The 13,736-nt window shown below is 48.4% G+C and overlaps 1 protein-coding gene across 1 annotated transcript in view; it reads right to left on the bottom strand.

Annotated features, from left to right (window-relative positions):
* Positions 1–4,196: 4,196 nt before the first annotated feature.
* Positions 4,197–13,736, bottom strand: part of WDPCP (WD repeat containing planar cell polarity effector) — a 157,303-nt gene continuing 147,763 nt past the window's right edge. The window contains exons 17-19 of the mRNA XM_074820585.1: positions 12,206–12,306; positions 10,644–10,672; positions 4,197–4,375 (exon numbers count right to left, since the gene is read on the bottom strand). Of these exons, the coding sequence (XP_074676686.1) occupies positions 4,325–4,375; positions 10,644–10,672; positions 12,206–12,306 (181 nt within the window). The 3' untranslated portion in view covers positions 4,197–4,324. The remainder of the gene's footprint in view (positions 4,376–10,643; positions 10,673–12,205; positions 12,307–13,736) is intronic.

The raw sequence follows: 13,736 nt of genomic DNA, 5'->3' as shown, positions 1-13,736 counted from the left end.
TCTGGTGATGTGCTGCCGCGGCTGCTGGGAAAGAGGGTGCAGCCGGCAAACTGAGGGGGGGGGATCAGGCCCAGGGGCCATGGGCTCAGCTTTCCAGTGTTGGCCCCCAGTACTCACACAGCGCAGCAGGGAGAGATGGTAGCCAAGTTGATTTTAGAGGATTTTTTTTTTTTCTTTAAACGGTTCTTTTCCTTGTTGTCTCCTTCAGTGCATATATATATACATATATATATTTATTTTTATATACATGTGAAATAATTGTTCTCTTCTGCAAGCACTAGTAAGGCATCACACCAAAGCGTGGCTGTACAGGCAGTCTTAGGGACGACTACGTGTGCTGGGTCTGGGTGCCACCAGCTTATGCATCCCCCTTCTTTCAAAGGGCAAAAAGTTATCACAGCCCTCCTGGAGCTGTTAAAAAAAAAAAAAAAAATCTGTGCTGGGCACAAAGCGAACTGCAGCTGCCCTCCCAGATTTAGTGAGCACCTGAGGGACAAGAGCCAGCAGGTGTATAAAGTGTATAACAACCCCCCCCCCCCCCATCTTTAAACAAAAATTACATGCACTTCATCTTCCTTAAAAAATGTGCTTCATTATAACTCAGTAAATCAGCAATGCTGAGAGACATAGCCAAGAGGGGAGCCTGAATTTCAGTTTTGGGGACACGGCCTTAAACTTCTTCAGACAGTGCCCCCCACTGAGGTGGGGCCACTGTGGTAGGGTCGTCACTCGTATCCCCCAGGGGAAACCCCCCTGGTTTGGGCACCCAGCAGCACCCAGTGGCTTCTCCAGCATCCCCCACACCACAATTTGGGCATTTTCCTGTCCCACTCGTGCAGCCCTGGAGCACAGCAGCGGGGCCAGTCTCTGAGGCCAGCTGGCAGCGGGGACGCAGAGGAGACCTGTTCCAGATCACATCAAATAATGGCTTTGCCCTCAATGCCTGGCTTCATTTTTTAATTTTTTTTTTTGTTGTTGCATTTCTCCCAGTCTTGGGTTTCTTCGAAGGTCGACAAGCACGACTCAAGTGGGAACAGCTGGTTTGCTGCAAAACAAATCAAATTTCTTTTTTTTTTTTTTTTTTCTTATATTGGGTAGAAACCCCCCTGGAAAAGTGGTGTGGTGACTAACCAGCGCAATGCCTGCCGGTGAGCCAAGCGTGGTCAGGCCTCGTCCTCCCTCTGCCATCCATGGGTCGGTGCCAGCAGAGTGAGCAAGACATGACTTGTACTCGTTAGTGGGCAAGCATGGTCTGGAGAGGGTCGTGCTCAGATTTGGGGGGTGGGCCCATCACCCTCCCCTCCCCATTTTGCTAGCATGCATGCCTGCACCGCTGGGACTCGGGTGGTGGAGAAAATTTCTCCCACTGTGGGCTTCCCCGAGGCTTGAAGAGGCGCTGCCGCCCCGAGCGCAAGTCTTGGCAGGTAAATCGGCTCCGGGAGCAGGCGCCGGCGAGATCGTGGGGCTTTTTTTTGGGCAGCCTGGTTGTGAAACAGCCGCCTGGGTGACTTGGTGCCTCACGTCTCAAGCAAGAAGGCTGCTGGGTGCATGGCTACTATTAGTATCTTTTTTTTTTTTTTTTTTTAAATAGCATTTGCTGCTGGACCACAGTGCTGCCAGCGGCCCAGGGGCTGGTGCCACGGTGCCAAGAAGCTGGGTTACCCACCACAAGCTGATGAAGCTCCTGCCTCTCGCCCGAGTGCCGGCAGCTGCCTCCGCACGCAAGCGCCTGCTCCAAAGGCACGTGGTGCTTTCCTGCCTGTAAGTCAAGAGCCAGGACTTGGTGGGGGGAGAAAAGAGGGGCAGAGAGGGGAGAGTACTATCCAGCTTGGGCTGTCAATGGTCTTTATGCTTGGTGCATCACGGGCCTGAAATAATTTATGCTCTCTTTGCTGTTATCAGAGTGCTTGCTCTGAGTAGAGTCCCCTCCTGGAAAGCTTTGCTTTTAACCCCTCTGTACATAGTAGAGCCAGGCAGTGATTTGAACGCCCTTAGTGGTACCCAGCCAGGCAGAGGTAGGCAGAGGCTGGGCAGGGTTGATGCTGGCTGGCGTGGCCGACAGCCAGCTCGGGTGCAGGATGTGCTTTGGGGACGCAAAGTGTTATGGCTGAGCATAAATTAAATTATTAAAAAATTAGAAATATAAATTATGATGTAAGTTTCAGGAGATGTACCCACTAACACGACTTACTACAGTTATTCTGTAGACAGCCTTTCTGGCAGAGCACAGAGAAAACATATGATTACAGATGAATAAGGAGCCATCGCACCCAACCATTTGTGGTTTTCCCTGTGCTGACCTCTATGTTAGCCAGTCACTGCTAATTCATGCACTTTGAGTAGCAATTAATGCACATAAAAGCCCACATTGGTTCCAAACCTGTTCTGAATTTGTCAATAAAAACCTGCCGGTGTAACTCCCAGCCGAGGAACCTGCTATACTGGAGAGCTCTTCTTTCATGTCGTATGGTCAAGCACAAAAGCTGTGGGGAAGGAGGAGGGTGAAAATGGTCAGAGGGCTGAAGCCTAAAGGGAAACATATGCCTATTTCCAGTTAAATCCCTATTCAACACTTCTTTTTCTAGGACAGACAGGACTTTTCCAAGAAAGCCATGAGGGGATTTTTTTTTTTTTTTTTTAATGAAAAACTGCAATTTTAGGAAACGGCATTCTGGATCTTATGTACATTTCTAGTATCGTTTCCTGTATATTTTTAAACTGAAATCCTCTTAGCATGCAAAGTAAATAGATTATGATATACTGAAGGATTAGGAATCACTGTCTGGTGTCAGATTAATCCCTCATATAGACCATCACTTGTACTGACAGAAATATGGCTGCAATTCAGCAAAATAGCTGTACGACGAAGCAACGCATCGCAGCGCCTTATGCAGAACAAGCACGCGATCACCGTGGTCCATCGTTGCGCCATGCGTATTTCAGAAATTAAATTTAAATCTACAGGACATTAAAGGCACACTCCCCTCCAAGTGCTGTGTGAAGCACAGCCATTACAGGCACGGCTCTGCGAGGGGAGGTGGTGCAGCAGCCTGCTCTGTTTCAAAGCTCTATTAATTTTTCCCTGTTGAGTGTACAAAAAAACCCCGATGCATTGCAGCCCATTCGGTCCCTTCAAACTGCAAAGCAAAAAGTCTCCATCGAATGTGCTCATGGAAAGGCACCAATTCGCATGAAGTGCTGAAATGGGTTGGGAGTTTCTCTGGTGCGATCAATATTGCCCATCGTGCAGCAGAAATTCAGCGGGATTTTGGCTCGTGGGGGAAAACAAACACAAATATTTTATCTGAGTAGAAGCAGAATTTTTGTTAATAAAATACTTCTAATGGCTTGTGTTTTGTTTTGGGTTTTTTTTACATTGTGCTTTTATTTTCAGTCCATTCATCGTACAAATTTTTTCATCATACAAAACTGATTTCAAGAAGCTTGCCGGCTTCAGCTTGCAACCACCCAATACTCCCAAAAAAAGCTCAAGCTTAACCCACACTCGTGCCTATGGTGAAGTACAAAAATCTGCACCCGTACACGCTGCACCTCATCAAATGGTGGGAAGAAAGACCTGCGACGGTGCTCGCCCCTCTTCGCCGTCAGAAAAAACCGAGAGGGCTGAAACAGGTTGTGTTACCTTCTCAGTGCATTTTCTCTTCGTGGTTAGAGGAGGCAGATTAAAATCTGGACTCCAATGGAATGATGTTTAAGAGGCTCTGCGTCTTTTTTTCAAGGCAAAATAATGGTTATTCAACTAAGATGATATATCTAGATATGAAAATTGAGAGCATTCTTCGAAAAATGCTGCCGACTGTGAAAGGCTGCTCTTTCACAGAGGTATCCTGAGCGAAGATTTTATCTGCTGGTATCTCAATAGGACGGTTTTCAGAGCCTTAAGTGGAAATTCAAATCTGCTTCCAAGTGAAGATTGTTAAAATATATAATGCATAGAGAATTACAGACTTTCTCCTGAGAAGTTTATGGATTTGTCCAAGAATCCCCCCTCCCAAATTTTTCAGCACTGCATTTGTACAGTAAGTGGCGATCCAGAATTACTCGCTTTTTTGATGTCTTTGAATGACACGATGAAAATGTCACCAAATTGCCCTCCATCAGCAAACATGGGGCAGTTTGTGCATGGACATGTTCGCTCTAATTCAGAAATAATTCAGAGGTCTAAGGGCAGTGTATTTTCTAAGCCTGGTGTTTTGTCTTCTGCTAGTGGCCGGATCCAGGGCTGGCTGGCAGTTTGCTGAAGGACCTTCCGTGAACTTCACCACCTCGATGAGGTCTCCCCTTCTTTGCTTTGGCAGCTCAGTCACACCAGCCCGAAGTGCACAACTTTGAGAGACCCGCTGTCTCCGGTCTCCTGCGGGGAGAAAGACAGGCAGGATCAGGCAGGCTGAAGGGACAGGCGATGAGGGATGGAAACACCGGTATCAGAAACACCATCCCAACCCCCAGAGAAGAGACAATTGCAGACACTGACCCTATTTGGCCTGGGAATGGAAGATGCAGCCCTGAAGCAGTGGAGACTGCCTTGGGGTTCAAGGTAAGGCACTTCTCCCCTTTTTATAAGTCCTTTTGCATCACCCCTCCCCTGCTGCTCTTGGGGAAACCAGGGGCTGCAGCTCCAGAGACTGCTCATGGTGCCGCCTGCGGTGGGCACAGGGTTGGAATGCGAGGGGCTGGGAGCTGAGGCTCCACCTGCCTTTGAGCCCCCTTCCCTGGCACCTGGAAGCTTACTGGCAAAAGTGAACCTTCAGATTTTTGTTACCTTTTAATTAAAACATACTGCAAACACCACAAGCCTGGGTCAACGCCAGCAGATAGCGAGCCAGGTTTTCAAAGTTACACAGGGGATGGCATTTTGCATTCCTCATACAATGCAAATACGTGGTTTAAGCACAAATTCAAGCTCCTCTTTCTGCACTCGGTGCCTGTGCAGGGTGGAAACCCCAGCACTCTGGTTTTGCAAAGCACATGGTGATGGGGAGAAGATGTGCCACAAATAGAGGTTATTTCATAACACAGGCTAGCGTGCCTGCGAAAGGCATGAAATACTTTGCCTTGGAAAGTGCTGTAGTCTAGTGAGTCATTGCTTTCTTTTGAATTACAGATGAGTAGCCAGCTCTTCACGATGCAAAGAAAAACTAGGTGTGGAGCTGAAAACAAAGGGAAATGTCTGTTTGTCCTGTCTCAGAGGGCAGGACGGGGTGGCTGTCATGGGAAGGGGGGGGGGCTTGGGCCCAGGAAGTGACTGTCAGGGCTGTGTCAGGCTGCTGGAGCACTAGCGAGGCGCACGGGACTCGTGAGTGACTCACAGCTCCTTGATTTCAGGAAAGAGGAAAAAACAGAATTCCCCTAACAACTCTTGCAGCTTCATAAGGAATCTTTACAGAGCAGCAGCTCCATCTCATGGCACGTGCATTTCACCACAGAGATAGAGATCACCCTCTGAAACAGCATTCCTGTGTACAACCTCCCTACCTCAGCGCGGAGGGAGCAGTAAAAGTGTGATGGCTCAAAACGAGCGCTATACAGACACTGAGTTTTGTTTCCAGCCCGTTGCTTGGCACTTCCCTTGCAGGGAGATGGCAGGAGGTGGCTCTGTTAATTCTTAGAGGCAGTTTGAAGATGACGAGAAAGTGTCTCCGATGTCCCATCTGAACCAGTGCTTGCATTCCAGATCCCACCACGTTATTCCAGCGTTGAAACTCGAAGCGTGGCTTCACCGCCAACACTGATGCTTAGGCAGGTGTCTTCAAGGAGGTTATGAGGTGCCTTACTCAGTGGCAGCCCTCATGGTGGGACTGTGTGTATGTGCCTTGGTTTTTGGGTGGCCGCAAGCTTTCTGTGGGTTCTCCTTGCTCTCTGAACTGCACTTGTTGGAGGCTCCAAAAAAATACAAAAGATTTTTTTTGCAGGGGAGCCACAGCAGTAGAGCCTTGAGGAGCATCAGCGGCTGAAGGTAAGGGGTGGCACTATTTTCTCTAGAGCTGTGTCGGTGCCTGATGCAGAGGGGTTTCTGCTGCTGCTTGCTCTGGGGACTGAGGAAATAGGGGGGAAGGTGAAGGCAAGGTGGAGGAGAACTGCCCCATGTTCAAAGCTGTTTGGGTAGGTCCCTGTTGTTCAAGGTTCAGGGTCCTGAGCACATCAGATAGATATCTGACCCAGGTTTTTGGATCTGTGATTTGTGCCTCTGTATGGGGAGAGGTTAAGAAGAACTCTCAAAGTCTCATCCCACACCAACACAGCTCTGCAGACCTACCTAGTTGCCTTTTTTTTTTTTTATATATATACTTTTTAAAAAACCTATTTGCAAACTTCTGTGGTCAAACTACAGCAGCCTTGGTGTGGGAAGTCTGTGGTGTGGCATCAAGCGTGTAGAGATGTTTAATGTTAATCAAAGGCTGAAGAGCAATGATGACTGGAGCCCTCTTCTGACATCTGCATCTTTTCTGATGTAGCACCCTGGCAATAAAAGAAGCCGTAATAACTTGATGAGAGTTGATTTTCATAGTGCAGGAAGAGGGCTGTCTGTCCAGGAACAGGGGAAGCCAGCACTGCAGTGCTGCTGCCTATGGTAATGAGCAGCTTGTCATCCAGAGAAGGAAAACATGAATATCCTGACAGGAGAGCATCCACTTGTGCCCTGGAGAGTTCAGATTGTGGGGCTTTGCATGGTAATGATGTGGTCCCGCTCCGGCAGGCGAAGGGAGGAGCGGTACAGGAAGGCACACCCTATAATTGAAAAGCCACTAAGCCATCTCAGACCTGCAGGGATAGCAGGATGGAGGCAGTGGTTTGCTGGGTCTCCCCAGGTCTGAGCCAGAACAGAGGATCCCTTTAGTCTCCTGGAGCAGGAAATACAGAGAAACCTCTTCCTCGCACTGCCATATTGCTCCCAGGAGGTTAGGCTTCTTCTCCTGGGGATTAGTGTCCAGGGCACAACGAAGGTGGGAAAGGACGAGAGTGGGAGAGGGAGGAATAAAGGAAGGAGCCATGGGGAGTTATTTTAACACCTGTTTTTTCAGGCAGAGACTGCCTGGTTCCAGGCTGTAGGAATGGCTGTGTGGAAGGACAAGCCTGTTGTTAGGATCCATAGGTACTGCTCCCTTTCACTGGAAATGCCTTGTTTCCCCTAGCATCATCTAAAACCTTTCCGGCTGATAGGTATTTAGCTGAGTGATAATATAGTAAAACAACCATTTGGTAGCCATAAGGCACCATTGGCTTCAGTGTCTCAAACTGCCATAAATAAGATCAGTCTCCAGTCCAGAAACAACAGAGCAGTTGAGATTTACATTTTCCAAAGGGTCTTGTTTGTACCAACATTGGTGACCAGGGTGTTTGGAGGTTTAGTTTTGCTTATCTAAGGCTGGGTGCTGCTAAATGGAGACTCTCTGAACCAGCCTACATAGTTTGCTCAAGATTATCAAATCCCAGCATAACGCAGACCAGGAAGGACCTCTGGAGATCACCCTGCTCAAAGCAGCAAGAGTAGGCTGGGTCTTGAGCAGCACGGCCCTGGATGTTACTCCCATCCCATCTCCAGCCTTTCCTGGAAGACAGGACTGAACATAAACACCAAATCCTGACCCCACCAAATATTGTGGATGGAATGCTCACTTTTCGTTTGCTTCGCCCCTGCTGCTTGAACAGCTGTACCCAACCAAGACATGCACAGTGCAAGAAAAGCTCCAGCTTATCCTCACTCCTCTGGCAACTACTTCTGCTGTCCCCACCTTCGTCCCCGGTGATGGGATCCTCTGGTCCAAAACCAGCTGGACAAAGCCACGTGGTCTGCATTTATCCTACGTGCAAGCTGAGACTGCCGCGGCAGCCTTGCCCATCATCCCCCATGCACCAAGGGGCTATGGCAGGGACATAGGTGCCCCTGGGCAGTGCAAAGCCACCGGCACTGCTGGGGGACACGCAGGCAGCCCCTGCGGTAGCACAGCCTTGCCTCTGAGCCACCTCTTGTGTGCTGTAGGGCTAATGCTTTCCTCTAGAAAACAGACCTTGTTCACCTGCTTGAGTGTTGTTTGGCTGTGTGACAGCCAGCTGCTCTGGCGGGTGACTGGGAACAGTTTGTTGCGTGATCCTTACAGTTTCAGGGAGGAGAAGCTTCCTCATAGCTGAGAGTGGCAACAAGGGAGGAAGACGCGCGGTATGAGGCACGTACAAAAGATAGGGCCCGTGTCGGCTACGTCCCCACTGAGGCCTCCACGGCCATTTCCACTGGAGATAGGTAACCGCTGGCTCCAGACTTTTGCCAGCAAACTGGTGATGGGGGGCAAAACAAATCCTCTGCTTGCAACTGCAGAGCTCTTCCTGCAGAATTGACTGTGCAAGAAGGGCTGGGTTTTGGGTGTGCTCCCCTTGTGTGGCACCGAGCCCGGTATTGTGAGGGTTCCCTCTGAAGCAACGTGCGGGAAGCGGTGGTGGAGGCGCGCCAGCCCACGGCAGCAGGAGGGTGAAAGTGGGACCTCGCGGACAGGCTGGCCATTGGATGCTGGCACCGATGCAGCAGGCTGGTGGTGGTGCCCAGGTGTAGAGCTGGGTTTGGGTTGGATTTGGGATGGGTTGAACTAAAGCCAGAGGTTGGTCCAGCTAGAAGAAGCTGCTCTGATTTGCTGGGTGTTGGTTCCTGCATTGGTACCCAACTGCTGCAAGACTTCTGAATTTCCAGACGCCATTAAAAGTCAGGACAGAACGGTGTTGGAAACGTACTCCCAGAAGTGCAAAGTCAGTGTTGTGTGGATGGCTTTTCTACTCTGAAAACCCTGGTGTGCACAACAGGTTCCCCCTTATCCAGCAAGTCATTTCCCTCCGCAGCCCAAGCGCTCATCAGAGCTGCTGCCTCCCTTCCCTCAGTCCTGTGAAAAACAGAGCGGCTCAGCAAGGCTGGAGGTGCCCCATTTTCCTGTGCACAAGCAGCTCGGCAATGGGTGGTGAAATTGGGGCACCTCCACCAGGGTCACAGAGGTCACACTTTGATCCACCAGCTTCTAGCAATGGTGCCCACTCAGCTACAGTAACTTCTTGGAACCAAAGGATGCCTTAACTGCTCCCTTGTGTAAGTCCTTAACGATGTGACAGCAAAGCTTTCTTCTTTGTATCACTCTCATTATACAGTCTGCACGTTTGCACTCGCGGATTTTATTGTGATAGTCCAGAGCTTTCAGGTGAACTTCTCAGTTTGTTAATTCAGCTGCTTACGTGAGGGCAAGGAGCATCTTCCATGCAGCTCAGAGAAGCAGCAGTTAACTGCTGGATAACCCAGCTCCAAACCCAGAAATCCCACCAATGTCTCCAGACCGTCGCCGCTGCTATATTTTACTTGACTTCGTATCCTGAGGCCACCAAACCATAAAAAGAGCCACCAGGGACATCCTTTGACTACAGGGACTTGCCACCAGTGCGACCCTGGTGTGGCGAACTCTGTCACCTGCTTCCCAGCATTTCCCTGTCCTCCACCCAGTGAAAATGTGCAGGGGCCCGCAGGAGGCTGCAGAGGTGGGGCTGGCCCATGTTGTTCTCCAGTGCTTCGGGACTGGTAGAACAGCTCTTAGAGCACGATTTTACTTGGCACGGGCTGGTTTTGTAATGAAAGAAATAAATAAGTGCCATCCTGCTCCGCTGGGAGGTTGAAGCGTTTCCTTTCTTTTTTTTTTTTTTTTTTTTTAATAATGATCTGTTTGTACTGAGGCCAAACATTGAATACTTCAGCCTCAAAATAAAAGTTTCAACAAGAACTGTAATTGGGAAGAGGCTAAAATACAGTCACTCTTGTACCTTCATCCACGCTGCTGTGAGACAGCTTTTATTTTATTATTTTATTATTTTATTTTATTATTTTATTTTATTTTATTGATCTTATTTTTTCCTTTAAAGTGGAACTGAAGGAGTGCGTTGGTGCTGCATGCTGCTGACTCACCAGCTCTGGAGACAGGATTGCCCTATGTATGTTCTCTATATGCACCCCCACCAACACCCAACAACCTGGGGCACCAAGCAAGGCCAGGAGGGAATGTCCCCATGGGACATGGGGGTAGCTGAAGGATCTGGGGGACAGGGTAGGGTCTCACTGCCCACATGGAGGTCTTCTCCTCCTCTCCTGCCCCAGTGAGCTTCTCGTGGGCTGGAAGCGCGCGAGTGCCCGAGCCAGCGTGGGAGAGGGAGGAGGACATAAGACTGGAGGCTGACGGTGGGGGAAGGGATGGTCCACCTTTTTTGGCAGCACCTTGCAGTTAAATCAGCTTAAAGCGATCATGAAACCATAGGGTAGTATTTCACTCCTCTTTACTGTGGTCTCGCTCTTGAAAGCGCCAATACGAGCGCTGGCTAGTTCCTGTAAGATGAACACGGATGGAGGACAATAAGTTCTTTCTTAGGTCCTATCCAACAGGCATCGGATAATAATAATTTTCGACTTTTATGCACTGTGCTCAATTCAAAGCCGCAGATGAAGCCCCACTCTAGCAGCGTGGTATAGGAGCATTTCTACCAATTTCAGTGAGAGCCCTGCAGGCAGACAGCTTGCAGGGACAGGCTCAGAGAGTTTCAGGAAGCTGCAAAATAGAGTAAATAATAATAAGCAGAAATAAAAAAATAAATCAGAAATGTGTTACCTGCTCTGAAGGAACTGCTCTCAAATTTCCTTCAAAAAAAAAAAAAAGATCACCATGTTATTTACATTCTGTTTAACTCACTGAAAAACCCAAACAAGAGTACGGTATTAGGTAACTCACTTTTTTGATAGGACACAGCTATTTTATATCCTGTTATTCAATGGATGAATTAAAATATTTAAGGTCTCACTTATACAAGTCTATACATGTAGGATACATATATTCCATCAAACACTACACCAAGTTAAAGCAACCGTGATTTTTACAGACAGGGCAGTGTGGAGACACGAGGCCAGCGATGGATCAGGGTTCCCACATTGTCCCAACTCGGCGGGGAGCTGTTGAAGGAGTGGGATGCACATGCTGGGACAGAGCCATGGCTGTAGCACACCTCTACCTGTAGCGGGGTAGCTGTAGGGTGGTGGAGCTCAGTACGGGCTGCCTGCCTGAATGCTCGTCCTGTGTCTCAAGAGGGTTTTGCAGCCCGTGTGCTGTCAGGTTGCTGTGGAGGTGCTTGAGGATGAGGCTCGTGTTACAGCTTGAGCTGAATTAACAGCTGCCAACATCAAAAAGACATCCTGCTGCAGGCAATGTGCTTCTGCCCCTCACTTGGTGCTGTCTGTGGTGTCCTCTGATCCCCAGGCAAGGCAGTTTGGTTCAGGGAATGGACAAAAGCCCACAGGAAAGAAAATTAATCTTTTTGGCGGGGGGGTTGGGTAAATATGCTGGTGGCCCTTGGTGTGATCCTGTGAACGTGGGCGGAAGAAGACGGTGAGGGGGAAGCAGGACCTTCCCACTTCGGTGGTGGCAAGCTGCTAGTTCAGCTTCACTGTAACATGGAAGCGCACCCTTAGCTGGCTTGTTTGATACTATCGATTTCAGTTGTGTCTATAGGAACTGCGGTTACGCCTTCACTTTCCGTGTCAGTGTGCCTGGAGACTGGCTCAGTTCCTACATACCTGTCAGTATAGTGATGGGACACCCGGACAAGGCAGAAGATAAAAATCCTTGTCTCACCCCTTGTGCAAATACTCTTACATATCCCTGCCTGGCTGACTTTACAGGATGACTCTTTAATCATGACTTTCTCATGCTGCACTACTCCTCTAGTATACTGTTGCACTACTTTTACTCTGCTATGATGGAGATACCAAACACTGCCGAAGCAAGACAGATGTCCATTTAGTCCAGAACTCCCTGCAGAAGTAGTGTAAAACACTGCTTCACAAGCCATGTAACTGGTGAGGCTCTGCTGCTGGCCACTGCACACCAAATAACAGAGCAACAACAACCAAAACTAATAAACACTTTGCCTGTCTTTGTTAAATTGTGAGTAGAGCTGCACGATAAGGAAAGTCATATGATCACTTGATTTATTCTATGTTGCGAGAGCCAAGTCCTCACACCTCCCCCTGCTAGGTATATACAAACCAAGCTCATGCTGCGATGCCACTGCCTTATTTTTCTTCCTAGAACCAAGTTATTTTTCAAGATATCAATCACCATTGTTTCTAGCTTCATCCCCTTGTGCATATTTGAAAGAAAGAGACTCGTTTGCTTACCTTCTTGGCTGCTGGAAAAGGGTTTCCCCACCAGGGATGTGGCGTGGCCATCCACTCCAGGCTTATGCTCGGTGTCCTCTGCCTGTCTGTGGCTGCTGGGTCTTTGAAAACAAAACAGAAGTGATAGGAGAGGAGGGAGCAAGGACTGAAGAGTTGGGGAGACACTACATAGCATAGCAAAGCTGTTTCATTTGTTTTCTATCTTTTCAAATACACAGCAGCCTGTGTAATTCCCTGGCTACAAGCTGTAGCTCTTTTTTATCAGATGTCAGTACGTTTGTTGACTGAGCGTCACTAGGATCACTCATTTGGCTGTGCAGTCGCTCCAGCACCATCCTGTCATTCTAAACACGGTGTAAAGCTGGTGTTTTTTTTAACGATTAAAGTTTTGTTAAGCAGGACAGACTGGGGATGTGCAGCACACGTAGCAGGCGCCTGGCTCTGCTGCAGCCCTGCACGGAGGGAGTCAGGCAGATACTGGGAGAGGAGGATGTCGGACCCAAAAGGCAGCGCTGATTTTCTGTGATTTTTGCAGTTAAACCCTGTCCCCACACCACTTCCATCACTGAAATCCAAGTTGTGAAGGAGCTGCAGGGAGGAAAACACCAGTTATGTTCTATGGAAAATACAGATGGATTTGCAGATGGATTTTTTTTCTTTTTTTTTTTGGTTTTGTTAGTCTCAGTTTCTTCACCCAACATTAATCTCTGCTTACGTAGGCGTATGGAAAGGCAATCCATTCCCAAAGCAGTGGAACTGGAAATTTGGAGGTCATCTTGTGCTATCTTGGCTTGCTGACTCGCCACTCGTCCTGCCATCCGCAAACTGCCAAGTGCCTGGCAAAGTCCAAGGAAGCGTTGCCTTTGGCAAGAATGAGACGAACAGAGAAAATAAACTAAACCTCTCATGTCATGTCAGCTGGGATCCCTTCTAGGGGAGGTTCTCCTCATTTGGGTGGTTTTTCCTCCTCTGTGGACATAGTCATGTTTGACTTAAGTAGTGTTTTACTCGAGGGTGGCTTTAGACATGACAGCAGCGTAGTTGTGAAAATGTGAGCATTTCTGTGTGTCACCCAATTTGTTAACTGCCACAGTGAGAAATCTCACTAGGCTTTGCTAATATAAATAATACATTCCAGGTATAAAAAGCCCTTTATTACTGACAAGAACATAATTAAAGAAAAAGCTCAGGTTTTCCCTGTACCTTTGTCTTCACACTACCAGTTGGGCGATAGCTATGCAAGCAGCTAGGCATCTGTAAAGCAACTACAAGCAACTCTCCTCATCAGCTTCCCTGAAACATTTTTAAGCTGCAGTAATGCAACTCTCCCATCACGCTAAGCTTTATTGGTTCAGCAAAAGAAACTAACAAACTTCATTGGAGGCCAGATTATGCCGGTTGCAAAAATGGAGGGATTCTTCTGCTCTTCAAGCCCATTATCTCCTCTGTAGTGTCTTGATCAGCTTTCTTACACACAGCCTCGGATTCTGCCGAGACCTGCAAATTGCTTTTTTGGCAGCCAAATTGCCAT

This window comes from Strix aluco, chromosome 3 (genome assembly GCF_031877795.1).
Source record: "Strix aluco isolate bStrAlu1 chromosome 3, bStrAlu1.hap1, whole genome shotgun sequence".
NCBI lineage: Eukaryota > Metazoa > Chordata > Aves > Strigiformes > Strigidae > Strix > Strix aluco.
This window is presented reverse-complemented; position numbering and strand designations above follow the sequence as displayed.